General features: G+C 50.3%; 4 protein-coding genes across 4 annotated transcripts; 1 reads left to right on the top strand and 3 right to left on the bottom strand.

Moving 5' to 3' along the window:
* Positions 1-61: 61 nt before the first annotated feature.
* NCS54_00643000 (Hypothetical protein) lies at positions 62-1,484 on the bottom strand (the record flags this gene model as incomplete). Its single annotated transcript, XM_053151890.1, has 2 exons — positions 62-845; positions 904-1,484. 2 exons carry the CDS (start codon positions 1,482-1,484, stop codon positions 62-64), a joined length of 1,365 nt encoding a protein of 454 aa, XP_053007865.1.
* Positions 1,485-5,769: 4,285 nt separating this feature from the next.
* On the top strand, positions 5,770-7,596 carry NCS54_00642900 (Hypothetical protein; the record flags this gene model as incomplete). Its single annotated transcript, XM_053151889.1, has 1 exon — positions 5,770-7,596. The coding sequence occupies one exon, from the start codon at positions 5,770-5,772 to the stop codon at positions 7,594-7,596; it is 1,827 nt and encodes a 608-aa protein (XP_053007864.1).
* Positions 7,597-7,832: 236 nt separating this feature from the next.
* Positions 7,833-8,823, bottom strand: NCS54_00642800 (Hypothetical protein; the record flags this gene model as incomplete). Its single annotated transcript, XM_053151888.1, has 2 exons — positions 7,833-8,665; positions 8,718-8,823. The coding sequence occupies 2 exons, from the start codon at positions 8,821-8,823 to the stop codon at positions 7,833-7,835; spliced, it is 939 nt and encodes a 312-aa protein (XP_053007863.1).
* A 771-nt stretch (positions 8,824-9,594) lies between these two features.
* On the bottom strand, positions 9,595-11,988 carry NCS54_00642700 (Hypothetical protein; the record flags this gene model as incomplete). Its single annotated transcript, XM_053151887.1, has 11 exons — positions 9,595-9,843; positions 9,880-10,156; positions 10,512-10,943; positions 10,997-11,062; positions 11,117-11,171; positions 11,222-11,241; positions 11,294-11,331; positions 11,379-11,584; positions 11,637-11,684; positions 11,742-11,910; positions 11,962-11,988. 11 exons carry the CDS (start codon positions 11,986-11,988, stop codon positions 9,595-9,597), a joined length of 1,587 nt encoding a protein of 528 aa, XP_053007862.1.
* Positions 11,989-14,626: the final 2,638 nt, after the last annotated feature.

Below are 14,626 nucleotides of genomic sequence, written 5' to 3'. Positions count from 1 at the left end.
GGTCTCATCAAACATAAACAAAAGCAAACAACTCCGTTGCTATGCAATTCATTCTCCTTCATCAGGGCATCTCAGCCGGGGGCTGGCGCTCATTGTATGTTCCCATCTCTTGTGGGATAAAGTGAGGGTATCCTTGGCTTGGATAGGCCATTTTCATGTCGCCAGATCTAGACCAACCTGTCTGTACCGACGCCAGGCTCATTGCGTCCGACTCTCCCATCGCTCTTCGTTTTCGTCTTATGATCAACCAGGCCAAGAGACCGATGCATATGAGTCCTGCAGCTCCGGCGCCAGCGGCGATGCCGGCTTTGGCCTCTATCGGAAGACCTGTGTCTGGCTTGGGTGTCGAAGTTGCTGTCGAGGCTGCTGTCGAGGCTGCTGTCGAAGCTGCTGTCGAAGTTGCTGCCGGAGTCGCTGTTGTTTCACTGACCTTGTCCTTTTCGTTCTGGTCATTCTCCTCGTCTTCGTTGTTCTGCTCTTTCCCATCACCTTGGTCTGGCTTGGCCAAAACCGTGTTGACGGGGGTCGCCGTGCAGGTGACCTGGTTGTCGATGGGCTTGTTGCTCGCGTCCAGAGCCACTAGGTCTTGGTCGGTCCTTGGGTTGGCCTTCCAGATCGTAAACTTTCCGGCATCTTCATTGGTGGCGAGATAAGCAGCGGTGAAGAAGAATCGACCGATGGAAATGAGTCCATCCTGCATCCTGTTGATTCTAAGAAGCGGCTGGGAATCATTCCTGTAGATCTCTCCGTCCTCGTTGATCCTCCGTTCCGGGACAATGAGCTGGTTGTTTGGGATGGTGATGGATAGACCGGTGTTCAACTTGATAGTGAAGTCTCCATTGTACCTAAATTGACAGGTTAGGGTTATTCATGCTTTCCCGGCGGACAATGATGGTCACTTACCATGGCATTTCAGGATCGAGCAGAGCGCTTTGATAGTCAACCCCTTGCATCCTGCTGGAGTTGATAAACTTGCTTCCGATGGCATCCAGAAGTTTGTCAAAGTATGGTTCCTGATTGAGGCTCATGATGTATGGGTTCTGAGGGACTACACATGCCCGTAGCGGCTTCACCTGGTTGCTCGAAGCGAATAGCGACACGTCGGTGCCGTTGCGGAAGTTGAGGGAAAGGCCGCTGATTGAAACCATCATCTTACTCCGACAACTGTCCTTCCCAAGTGTGAAGTCCATCTCATCGCCGTCTCCATAGGTCTTGGCTCTGTCGTAGCCCCCGAATACCAGGGAACCCGGAGTGTCGTCTTTAGAGCCAATCGAGTCCATACCCCAGTAGTAGCCGACGGACCGCGAAGCAATCCGTCCAACGTTACGTAGGGCACTCAATATCGTCGACTCTGTTCCTACTCCGATGATGTGTTGGGGGGAGGCGCCGTACAAGCCCCAAGCGTCCTCAGAAGCAATCGGCTGCGCCATAGGGAAGCCCTTCAGGGTGAGCTCATTACCCAAATACAGGGTGCTGTTGAACATATTGTATGTGCTTCTGTCCCAAGACTCCGCCACAGGTGTGTATTCCTCACTCGTGGTTCTATCAACGGTCGAGTTCTTGGGTAGGTAAAGCCCTCCGCGGTATGTGACACATTCTGTGTCTAAGAAGTCGGTCTTTAAACACGAAGGCCCGTATACGAAGGTGTTATTGTTGGCCCTTGCACAGATTTAGTGGCCTTGTGGTTTAAATTCAATACCGGAAACATCCTCACCATCTAGGTATGAAGGAAAGTGATTGTCCTGGCTCTCCAACCTTGAGATTGACGCCACGGCGGATATAACCAGAGGCCAAGGTAACATTCTCGATCGGAAGAGATATGGGGCGAAGAACGCAGGCATCCTGTGCCGAGGAAAGAGAGAGAAATATGAGTATTGTAAAGAAGTGAAGTGAAGGGAAAGAAATGAGTGAAGAAAACATGGCGTCTGTTAACGCCTTGATGACTAGCATCAAGCAAACGAAACGAATGAAGCAAAATTGACGAATGTAGGAAATCTATACCAAAAGAGAAAGACAAACGAAATTAAAGACAAGAGATAAAGGGCAAATACTCGAGTATAACTACACGATGGCGGGCAGAGGCTCTCCCCACGGCAGGCAACGGCAGGCATCGCCTGGCAAATGGAGTCCGCAGAGGGACGCACGAATAGACCGTTCCTATGGGAGCTTGCTAGGGCTGAAGGATTCTGTTCCCACCCACATTTTGCACGGTCCCTAGGAATAATGACATGTTGAGAGGACACGCATGCACCTGGTGATAGAGCCAACAAAGGATTCAAGGCCTGTAACTGTCGCCCTTTGTCGACATTGTCAAACTCCAACTCGAAGACTACAACTTTGCTCGGCCTGTTAAAGCAAGAAGAAAAGAGTCACTGGAATCTGACTCCATACTTGACTCTTGGCGATTCTCTCAAGTTGTCAATAGAGTCACTTGTGATGTTATCGTGAAAACAATCTGCCTTGCCATCTCCGCCGATCGGCCTCGACTTCTCCCCCGGTCCGTCCCAAGTTTCATCAAGCGCCCCGAAACCCTTGTAACGGGATTTTCCAGCCACTCTCTTTCTTTTGGGTCAACATGCAAGCTAATGCAGGCGAAAGATGCCATCGCGCTTTTTGCGCGCTTAAAATCGTCGGCGGCTACGAGTGGCGCGATGGCATAGGCACAGCAACCACACATTCGCCGCTTCTTTGACTGGAATTTGTCAAGTTTCATATGGGAAGAGCTGGAATAATAGTTGGCATGGGCTTCGGGGCGCAAGTTTCGGCGCTTGGCGCGGGATGGCATCTTAACGCCGGCTCTGTTGCAGGGAGCTTGCGCGTCCACACTTGGCTGTTGTCAGGCACATGAGGACAGTAGATTGATAATGCATTTCTAAGTGAGAAGTTGCAAACGAAGACATACCGGCTTGGATGCCTCTGTTACTCTCAGCATGACGCTTGGGTTCTACCTCGCTACCACTTACACCGCTTCACCTTCTTCAACGAGTCTCACAAACGAAACTCTCAAACATGCCAACATAAAACCTTCTTCTCGAGTAAAAGTCCACCGCGATCTCTAACTTGCCATGTCCGCGCTCGGTTCCCATGTTCTTCCAAGTGATCAGCATCGGCGGCCCCAGGAATGCCAGGGGTCCGAGCCTAGACTCATCAAGCTGCAAGGACGGAGGCCTGCATCTCGGCCGTCTAGCTGGGATTTTGTGGGACTAACCGAGCTTTTCGTTTCAAACCCCGAGAAATGCGAGGTCTTCTGCGTGGGTTGAATGGGGACAACCGCTGTGTTGGCCATGTCTCCATCGGAACTCCTCCCACATTCCCGGACGAAGCAACAGATTAGGCTCCAACGGCCCCCAATATCTTTATTTATTGCAAGTCTTAGCAGTTCTATTCCGAAAAGAGTATCCTCTGCGATAATCTCTTTGCAGCATCACCTAGGAGGTGTTGAGGTGACTCAGAGTTTACATTTCCTGCGAATTCCGTCACATTGGAGGGCGGAAGGCTGACGTTGGGGGTTCGTCGGCCTGCCACTGCGCTTCACCTCTAGGGAAATGCGTCAGTCAACACGATATTCTATGGAGCGCTCAATAATCGTACTCGGGAAGGAATCTCGCATTGTTGTTGAGCCCACTTGAATAGTGTTGCAACCAAAGTAGATATTCCGTGAAATAGACGATTCAAAGAGTAGACAGGTTAATCACAACCTTCGACGTTGAGTAAAATGGGAATTTCTCTTTTAGAACATGATCAGCAGCTATATGACATTTTTTTATTGCAAAACATGAACCAATCTTCTATGTTACAACCAGAGAACGTTTACAGCCATGGCTGTAGGGTAGCGCCATCGGTGGTTCTGGTAACCACGAGGTCGTCGTTGGACAACGGAACTCGACTAAGACTTTTGAGCGAGACTTTTGAGACTTTTCGTATTTATCTAATTCTACATGTATAGCATTGGAGTTATGTCCAACGCCTCGTAACGACACCTTTTCACATGAACGCCTCGCGAGAAGGTCATCGACCTGGCTCGATTCAACATCGGCACCCATATCATAGAACGCAAGACGTGTTCAAAATACTTTCACCATATATCTCAGCTATCTCTGTAAAAAACTTCTTATTTTGACATATAAGAGGCGGTCCTACCGCCTTAAATCATGCCTTCGACAACTACGAATATGCAATGACTACTAAAAACCACCCAAATCGCTTAACAACTGAGGAATAAGGTGTGATAACAGAAAGACCAATGAAGTCAATGAGAATACAAAGGAATATCTATCTCGATAACTTTTGTTGAAGAGCCACTATTGCTACCATTCTTAGAGTCGCTTTGGCTTGGGGCTTGGCTCAGCCAAGAATCACCAAGGTGATCGTACATATGCCATGGGGCCAGATGGGGTTACTAAATAAGAAATTTATCTTTTGTCTTGCGATAAACTAGTAAGTGCTGGGCTGAAAGGCGCCCTCGTTGACCCTGACACCCCATGGCCTAATAAATGGCGACTGAGGTAGTAGGAGATCAGCCGTGACAGACCTTGAAACAAGCCAATTTGGATTGCAGCGTGAGAAAAAAAAATTAATACACGTCGTGTCCCCTCTGTAATCTAGGCGTTGCAACTCAGCCCCCAGACAACGCGCAACTCTCGAATAGGATTCAGCGTTTTTGCACGCCTTTGATAAGGCAGGTAATGAGGTTTGATGGACTTGAACGGAAAAACAAGCTCAATACAAAACAGCCGATGGTTTACTTAGATTGACAGAGTAGTGGCACAGCACGGCTGTTGGGTCAGGGACTGTTTCAGCTCCCCTCATAACACAACTCTCTTCTGTCTCTTTTGAGAGCGCACGAAATTAATACGGAGTTTCTGGAGCTGATGGTTACAATGAAGAGGCCCGTAGAAGATCTCTGCGTCAACAGGGGAAAAGAGGGGAACGAGACAACTCTTGAAACTGAGACTGGACAAGGGAAATGACGACAGAGAGGTGTGGGAGCGACAGTGCCTTGAGCGCAATCAGAGAGCTTGGCCCAACAGGGGAGAAAGGTGTACCCAGCCACTCGCACTATCAGCAATTAATATATGCTGTTGATGAAATCGGCAGATCGAAGGAGGAACAAGGATCTTGACGGCCGACACCCTGGGATCATGGTCCACCCCCATGGCACGGCCCGGGCTACAAGCGGACTCCGACAGTGCTTCTGTGTGAAAGGCAGAATTGATAGCCAAGCCAAGTGTGTTATCCATATTGGTAAGTCAAGGACTTCGGCTTGTTGACCAATTTACTCGACCAAGAACAACTACCGCATTCTCACAATCCCGTAACATGGCATACCCTGTCAAGACTTGGTCAGAGCTTTAAACAGCTCTGTCGTGATGATCTGCCTCGATGGACCCAGTTTCACTAAGCGCCGGGGAACCCTGCTCTTGGCGTCTGCGCCGTCCAGATGCAGATCATCGAAGCCCTCCGATTTGGTGTTGCAGGTTCCCACTGTGGCTCGGCGGTTAGAGGTGCCATGATGGAATCCACAACCACTCCCACCATGCACGTTTCAGTCTTTCTGTCAGGGCAGAAAGATAAAAAAGTATGTTCTCAACCAACAGTCCTCTTTAGGAGGGTATGGGCGATTGGGAACGGGAGGATTTCGCCTTTCTTTAACGCCGATCTTCCTGCTTCCCACCCGTTCGTTGATTCATGTCCGATCGATCCTCTTCCACTGCATCCTTCTGCGATCAACTCCTGCGCCGGGCTTAGCTTGGTAGCCATTCATTCACCATGGCCAACGCTGAGCGGAAGCCAAATGGCTTGATTGCCTTTTTCTCATCTGATTACAACACTTTTATTGCACTTATCGTTACTACTCCGGTCTGCACGGCGCTGCTATGTCTCTCCCTCAACGACACCCTCTTTGCGGGGTCGTTCCTCAATTTCGTGACGGTGAATCGTCCGTCCGTTCAGTTCGCGGTCCAGATTCTCGCCAACATGCTCTCCGTCCTTCAAGTCATTGTCATCTGTCGGATCATCAACCTCAGCGTTCGAAGGCGACTCAAGACGCATAGCATGAGCCTTGATCAGCTACGAGCATGGAAAGACGCCATGATCCCCCGAATCAATTGGGACCTGCCTTTTGGCTACATCGCGCTGCTCGGTCTCTTTGTGTCCGTCTCGATGGTCTTCAGTGCCATCTGGGCTGCTGCAATGACACCAGTAGAGACCGACGAGAGGATTGGCGGCAGCATCCAGATTCCCAGCTGGAGCAACATGACCTTTATAAAAGAATACCCATCACAAGTTGGATCCGCAGGACCGACCAAGCATACAGCTCTTGGAAAGTTTTCCTACTCTGTGGGAGTGCAGCTACTGGGCAGTCTGCTGGCTGGCGCAGCTACGGCCTCTCCCATCCATAACTCTTCTCGCATGCACGAAAAACTCGATAGCACCGGCTACACGTACGTCGGGCGCTCCTACGGGGTTGGCTCCTCTGTGGGTTTGGGCCAAGTCAACTTCAAGGAAGGACGCGACCTGCTCGGGTGGAAGTATCAAGAGGTGGGCTACGCTGCCAAGGTCAACTGCATCTACAACAAATCGGCAGACTTTGTGCTTAACAAGAAACAAGACCTCCTCTGGGCGGCAGAAGGGGAAATGCCGGATAGCGACGACGGTGGGGAGTACTCCAATTACGTCGGCTATGGAGATGGCAACAATGTCCTAGCCATCGGCGTCGCGCACTTTAAAGACCATAATGCCACGGTTGCGCCGGCGAGGAGGTACATCTCCTTTGCTGGCGGCTTCTGGTACAAGTTTCTCGACCAGGCGCAGTGCGAGGTTGACTTTGAACCGACGAGGTTCAACGTGACGGTCAACAACCTGGGCAAGAATATCACCGTCGAGCCGACCAACGATACTGATGTCCCAGACATCGACCCATCTCGCTGGCTCAAAGGCGTCTTGCTGCGGCAGTTTGAGCTAATTGCCAACGACGAAACGAACCTGTACGTTTCTACCGTTGGCTCGGCGTTCAACAATTCAATTACAGGTCATCTCCTGAGTCTCGAGATGAACGGCACCACCTCAGTATCAGACAACGACATTAACCTCCGAGGCATCGAAAACGCAATCATCTCTATGGTGGATGACATGCTAGCTGCCTACGCTTCCGCCCAGCTCATGGTTGGAAACTTCAAAGACGACGTGAAAGGGACAGTCCGCGTCACCGCTGTCGCCATCGGAGAAAAGAGGTTCGCCATCGCCGCTTTCGCCTTAAACATGGTTGTTGCCTGCTTGTTCCTCCTGGAAGCTTTACGAACAAGAGGCTGGAAGGATCTTCCCGAGTTTGATCCTTCAGACATCCGCCACGTCATGATTGCCGCGTCAGAGGGTGGTGGAACTCTTGGAAGAGTCGGCTTCACCACGGATAGCGAGAAACTTGGAAAGATCCATGTCAGGTATGAGGAGACTGGAGCAGGGAGATATGCTCTCGCGGTGGAGGGGTTGACGTCGCCCACGGTCAAGTATGAGAACATGAGGTCTGATAGCGACATCTCATATGGCGGAGCAAACAAACACTCTGTAGTTCATACTGTCGAAGGCGGAATGATATAGAGAAAAGCGACTGGGAAGATTTCTATTTGTTAATGAATAATGAACCCATAATTACGCATTCACTGAAGCTGGTGCCGGTGACTGTTCGAGCTGCCACTCACCATTTCACGCACGCGGTATTTCAGTGTAATGACAACCAACAAGCAAGTGAATATTTAGATCGCATTGGATTAACCTTCTAAGACCGATAAATTTACTCTAACGCCATGTTCCATGCAATTAAAAGCCCTGCCCCCTCAGCCAGGGTGGCTACCTCGCCACGATCCCATAAATAGATGCTGTACAAGAATACTGGGGTCTCCCTCCTCATGAGTATTCTCATGCGACAGCCATCCAAAGCTATCCTTGGGCAGAACCAAAACGTCGCCGATTAATCGTGGCTCTTTGAGTCTATCCAGCTCATTGCCAGTGTGCTCCTCGCCCGTCATCTCATTGAAGTAGTCCATCATGGCCTTGGTGAATGCGAAAGGACCCGTGGTGGACATGACTTCCTCAAAGGTGACTGACTCCCCTGGGTTCTTGGAAGAAAGAAGCTCGTCGATATCTTTAGTCACTTGTTTGACAATGTTTCTGAGGGCTGGGTGGTTTGGCTTGGCCAATACTGTGTACTGGCATAGCTGAACGGAGTATGGGGAGCCAGGCCAAATAGGTTTCTTGTGATGATCATTCTCAATGCCGATGACCAGATTCACCTTGCCCTGGTACTCTTCTGGGATCCATTTAGAGACGGGTTGAAGGGGCAAGACGTCGATATCAGCCCAAACGCCACCTTCTCGCAAGAGGATCAAGTACCTCAAGAAGTCGGCTTTCAGGATCGGGTCCTCAAGACGCGTGAACACCTCCGAGATGGGCTCGTCAAAGTTATCTCGAACGTAGGTGTCGCTGTTGGCGTCGATGACTCGTTCGTATCGCCAATCAGGATTGACGGCGCGCCATTGATGAGGGAAGCCAACGGTCCGTTCTGTAGGGTCTTCGGAGTCGTCCTTCCAGCTCTGCCAGATCTTGTTCGGGAATGGTTGCTCTTTCTGCTCGGACTGAGACGTCAAGATTGATCGGGATGAGGTGTTTGCTCAATCGTAGGTTAGCTTCGAGTTCGCTTGGCGAGAAGATCTGGGACTTACAGTGCCGTGAGTTGTTGTAGGCGTAGTGACCAACCAACATGAGAATTGTGGCGACGCCTGCCAGCAGAGCGTACAAAAACAATCTTTTTGTTAATAAGGGCGACATTTTGGATGAACCGCTGTACAAAGGAAACATGATTGGATCGGAGAAAAAAAGAGAAGCAGAGCTGGAGAGTCTTATACCTCCACGGCACTGATTCACAAATTAACACGGGGTAGACAACGACAAGAACCAACAAAGAAAAGTTCCCCGAAATCGAACGTTCCAGCTGCAACGCACGGGGAATTGCCTTTGGATGAGACGTACTTTTGTTCCATTTGTTGGTCCTCTTTGCATTGCCTCTGTTAGTTCTGAAGTTATTTAAAGCAGCAATTAGACGCTGAGTGGTCGGTGGACGGAGAGGTGGAACACCGTAGTGCCGTGATTGGCTGGACAAGGTCCACTGGAGCTGGTTGTTGGCCCAGGGTACCTGCATCGTGGGTGATTCGGCTTAATGGGCGGCATGAATGGGGACGCTATCACCAACAGACCCGTTCTTGAACGATTTCGATAGATGAGGTGCATAAGATGTGAATGGAGTATTTCTTGCATTACTCCAATTCATTATTTTCGCCACTCTGTGTCTGCCAATGGAACCTTGTCCGTCTAGTCCGTCTATCTCTCCCGGTCAGTTCCATCACTCCAAGCGAGAACATAACTACATACCCATGGAACCGAATTCTGTCTGTCTCTGGGTCTAGGCTCGTGTAATTACCACCCACTGTCCCCAGTCAGTAAAACGCAATCACATAAACATCTAGTCAGTCACTTACATCTGTCACCGGAACGTTGGACACATCAAGACCGTTCTTCACCGGGGCCGCGAGGTTTGAACCATCAGCCAATGGATTCACCGGGCTCATAGTACTTCAAGATATCGTCAAAGGCGAAGCAGCACTCGACACAAATGGTCTGGTACGGCACAGAGGTCTCCGTCATGGAGTTGGGGACGCATTCAAGCTCTTCGACATCACAGGTGGCGTCGGGGATGGGTTCCTTCATGACGGTGTGGGTGCACGAGTAGCACTGGAGCAGAAGACGGCACACTGGACACTTGCGCTCAGTGAACTCGTAGTTGTCGGGATCCTATTCCCGCTTAGGCCAACAGTCAGGACACATCACATGGCCACAGGGAGCGATGAGGCCTTGCTTGCCTCCTTCTTCGGGGGTCGAGAGGCCGGCCATGCTGATGTGGTCGTAGCAGATGGGACAGGCGCACTTGACGGGACGTTCACCGGGTTCGGCTTGGCCAAGGCCGTGCTTTCGGAGGACGGGCCAGAAGTACTCTTGCTCGGGAGCTTTGGGATCTTCGGGCTTCGCGGGAGGACCGTCACCAGTGGTACCGGCGTCAGTGGAACCGACGCCGTAATCCCAGCCGTTGTCATAGACACAACCGGACCTAAGAATGGGCATTGTTAGCTTCAACCCACCGGTTAATGGAAAAGGATGGGGCCGGGGTGCTGTGAGGTGAGGGTAGGAAGCAAGGCTCAGGTTCTCAATCCTGCGGGATGCGTGAAGGATGAAGTTGACTGCTGAGCAGCGACTGAATTTATACGTAGGGTGCTCTTCTATTATTTTTATTCAACAAGAACATTGATGGGGAACAATGTGTAAACGCCTTCAAATGTCCAAACGGGCCATGGACAGTGAACAGAACATACCCAAAAAGAACAATTAATTAGCCTCCATCCAGTTATCAAACGCGTGATTCCACCTGCACTGATGCTTTTGTTTGCCCCCTCCTTTCGCCATACCACGACTCATCCTCATCAATGGCTGTTTCACGAGTCACATCGTATGTTGTCTTTACCACAACGGCCGCCATAGTAACACTGTCCTTTTTGAAGATGGACTCTTGACTCCCTCGGTCGCTTGGTTTGGATCCCTCGGCGATGCTGGGCGTGAGCTCGTATGGACCTGTGATGTCTGTGGACTTGCCGGCTCCTGTCGTCGTTCGGAAGGAGGAGCTGATATTTGTATTGTTTTGCCATGACCAGAATGAGCGTTTGAACATGGGTCGTAGGATGGGGATGTTGACGGTGATGATGCCGACGAGAGTTTCACGGACGCCCCATTCGTTTACAGCGAGGGCGGATGGATGGGCCGAGAGTGTGAGAGTTGCGCGGATGATGGCGGCGGCGATGACGAAGAGACCAGATGATAGAAGGAGACCGATGACAATTTTCCTGAACCAGATCTGGTAAGCATTGTTGCAAGGTCATATCAGAATAGAGCTTGCCTCCGAAGGGGGATTTGAAGCTTCCATAGCAGCGGCAGTGGAATACCCAATATCATAGAGTCGGTCCTAACAATAATTAGAGGCTGTTTCCGGAGTGCATGTAACAGAGAAGAGACGAACAAGACATTGAGCACCGTAGTCACCACAAGGTTCTGCCTCCTGAATGTGCACTTCTCTATTGGCCATGGTCAATACGCTGTAACTATCTGAGGATGGTTAACGAACCTCCAGGATCAGGAACAACCCTGCGAAACAAATTCAGTGGATTACTTCGGAACATCAGGGCCACCAACTTACTGCCAGTTCTTGCGTGTTGGAAAGCATCCAAACGTGACCTAGCATTTGGTAAGTCATGTCTGACAACGTACGACAGGTCTCATACGGTAAGGAAAACAGCCAAGTAGGAGACAGCACAACAAACGGACGCCGTCTTGACGAGAATACTATGCCAGGTTCCAATGGTGATGCGAGAGAAGAAGAAGAGCATGGTTCCCTTGAGCGACCAGATGAGAGCAGTGTATGAATACCAAGCGACAAACTCCAGTTTTGAACCCTTTATACAATCTTTGATGATGGAATCGGTCAATGCTTTCGAGATGTGAGTCGTCGGTGCGTATGTTGATGATCATGGAAAACTGACTGTGGGTTTTTGCGTAAAAGTTTGCCTCGAGGTTTGTTCCCAGGTAATCTGAGCCAACAGTCAGTTAATTTCGCATCAACATAAAAGAAACTGGTTGAAGAGTACATATCAGGTGGACTGTAAATCCATCCATGGCAAAGAATATCAAAACGAGCGCCGAAAAGAAGTCATCCCCCTGGAACCCACGCCATCCGACCGTTTTGAACCGCACGGCGAATCGTGTAAGCAGAATGAGCGTCCCAACGCCATAAAGAGTCCAAACCTCGTAGAGGAACTAAATTCGGTAAGTGAATGCTTGTGTTGAGGGATCGAAGGTGTGATATACCGAAGGTCTATCTTCAAAGACAGGCATGATTGTCGACGAACAAAGGAACAATAACTTGGCACAAACCAAAAGAAACGAAGAACAACGGTTCCCCAGATCGAGCAGCCAAGACCCTTTCTTTTTTAATGTACGTCTGCATTCGACCCCTGCGCACAACACAAACCCGACACGGCGAACCAGAGCCTCGAGAGCACTCAAGTCCGAGCACCATGCCCTATGCAAACTACCACTAGCCTCAAACCGAACCAGGATTTCAATAACGCTGAGGGGGCACTCCCCGATGTTAGAGCTGACAAGTCAGGGCCTCCACGATCGCAATCTAGATCAACGTTGTGGGTATGGATAGATCCTGCAGATGACATAGGTCCGGGTGCAGCGGATGCATGCCCGAAGTGTCTTGACTTGAGTCATGAACAAACCGAAATGGTCCGATTTCTCTTCTCTGTCGTGAACTGCACTCCTCTTTTTAAACTTCAACACTTGGCTAACCGACTGATACCCTCAGCAACTGCCGACGACAACGTCCCAACAGAGAGTAGCAGGATCGTCCAAGTCGAAACGAAGCTAGGTATTCACGCGGGGTACTTTGCCGAGTACCGTTCTGCAGCAGAAATAGGTACGCGAAATATCTGAAAATGTCTCGGGCTTCCCGTGTTTATTTGCGGACCTCTACCCGCAGCCCAACTGAGTTCTAGACCAGACAGCCTGAAGGATTAGTTGGTGGCTTGTCAAACGACTCCATCAACTAAAAGCCTTGCCGTCCCGTGGCGGCCCTGAACGTCAAAGCGCTACAGAGCTAGTGTCCGCCATGCGTCTCAAACAGGATCGATGCTGAAAACCGGGCACGAGCTGTGAAGAGCCAACGTGACAAAGTCGACACATAGCAAAAGCACGTCAACTGTCCGAACTTCCGAGCCTGGACTCAGGGGTCCTGAAGGATCGCTGTTCCCCATGGGCAAAGGTATATTACTCACCGTGACCCGGTAAGGAGTAAAGTCTCCTGATTCAAGGGAATCCTGGTCTCCAAAACCTGAATGATATAAAACATTAGCAATAGGTTGAACCTTAATGCTGGATTTCCTGACAAACGGCTTGTCCAAATGAAGCCCAACCAGCCTCGTCAGATTCCAAACTTGGATATTAAAGTTCAGTAGGCTGCGGGATGATGGCCGCGTTATCCTCAAACACATGGCCGCCACGTGATGGAATTGACAGTAAATTGAAACCCTCAAGCCCCTTTGTGACCAGCACTCACCAATCAACTTCTTGTCGAGTTTCCCTTGTTCGGGGGCGATCAAACCGGAACTGGTGCTGCCTTGCCAAGGCCAACCGTTGGGCCGCCGATCTTTCCATTCTCCCCCACATTGCAACCCATCCCTGACAACCTCTAACTTAGTAGTCATCTCCGTCCAAAGTTTCCTTCTCCGTCTCACTTCCAGGGGCACATGAATCGCCGCTCGTATCAAGCTGTCCAACCTCTCCGGAATTCTAGAAATATCCAATAGGCATTTGTATGCCATAGCAGAGATGGAGTATATGTGGTATGAGAATGGCATTGCCAGTGTAACGGTCATCGGAGATTCTCGCCTTTCACTGTCAAAGGAACACTCGCTGAAGGCTTATGATCCTTTGAAAAATCTTCAACGGTCCAATTTCGGCACTGGGAGACTCCTACAGGGCCGCATAGGGGTTTCACTGCACTTTAAGGAGGAAGAATTTCCCTGGAACCCGGAACAGGCATGGCTCTGCGCTGAAAGGATCCTGCTGAGGAGCTCCGAGACTTCAATATTGGAATTAGAAAGAGTCTTTCAGTCTTTAGCCAGCACATCCTAACTCGTACAGTATGGGCCTACGGGTTGTGATCGACGTCAAAGTTTTCTTAGGTAGTAGACGATGTCCCTCTTTTGTTGAAATCATCTTAATGCTTTGTTCTAACTATCACGTAACCACGACTGCACACAAGACTCTATGCAGGAGTCATGTTTGGTAATCATGACCAACAGAGTCCCCTCTGTTCCGCCGGATTATACCCCAAGCAGAATATCGCTGGCCGATATACTTGGCTCCAGCCTCTGCCGACGCCAAAAGTTTGTTACCCGAAGCAGTTCCCCGTCAATCAAGAACCACCACTTCTTGGCAAACTCCCCAGAAGCCTCCCAACTCGCCCCATCCCACGGCACTGAACCCCAGACCTTGAAAGCTCCACCAGTGAGATCGATAGTAAGCTTTTCCAAATCTATTACAGCAAGAGACCGGAGAAGGCGGTCTCGGACCCCTGGAAAGGGGATGACGTCGACAAAAGGGGGATGAGGGATGGTTTTTTGCAGTTCGGTGGGCATTAGAGTGGGAGGGAGAGATGTGTGTGATGGGTTGAAGATGCTGATACTTGGAACTTCGCATGGGATGTGAAGAAGAGTGGCATTTGACGACAATGCTGCGACGGTGGTGAGAGAGCTGAGTAGGAGGAACTGAGTGTCCAGACCAGGCTGTAGGGTGTCAAGCTGCGTATCGACAACTGATGATGGGGGGTCCAATACGACGTCAAGTGATTCGCTTTCTTCATTTCCCAACCCAGGTATTTCAAAAAGATCTTCAGTGTCGTTGTCGGCCACTACACCATCACGCGCTTCGGGCGTCTCGGTTTGTGTTTCGACTTGGGCGGCCT

This window comes from Fusarium falciforme, chromosome 5, assembly GCF_026873545.1.
Source record: "Fusarium falciforme chromosome 5, complete sequence".
NCBI classification, from domain to species: Eukaryota; Fungi; Ascomycota; class Sordariomycetes; order Hypocreales; family Nectriaceae; genus Fusarium; species Fusarium falciforme.
This window is presented reverse-complemented; position numbering and strand designations above follow the sequence as displayed.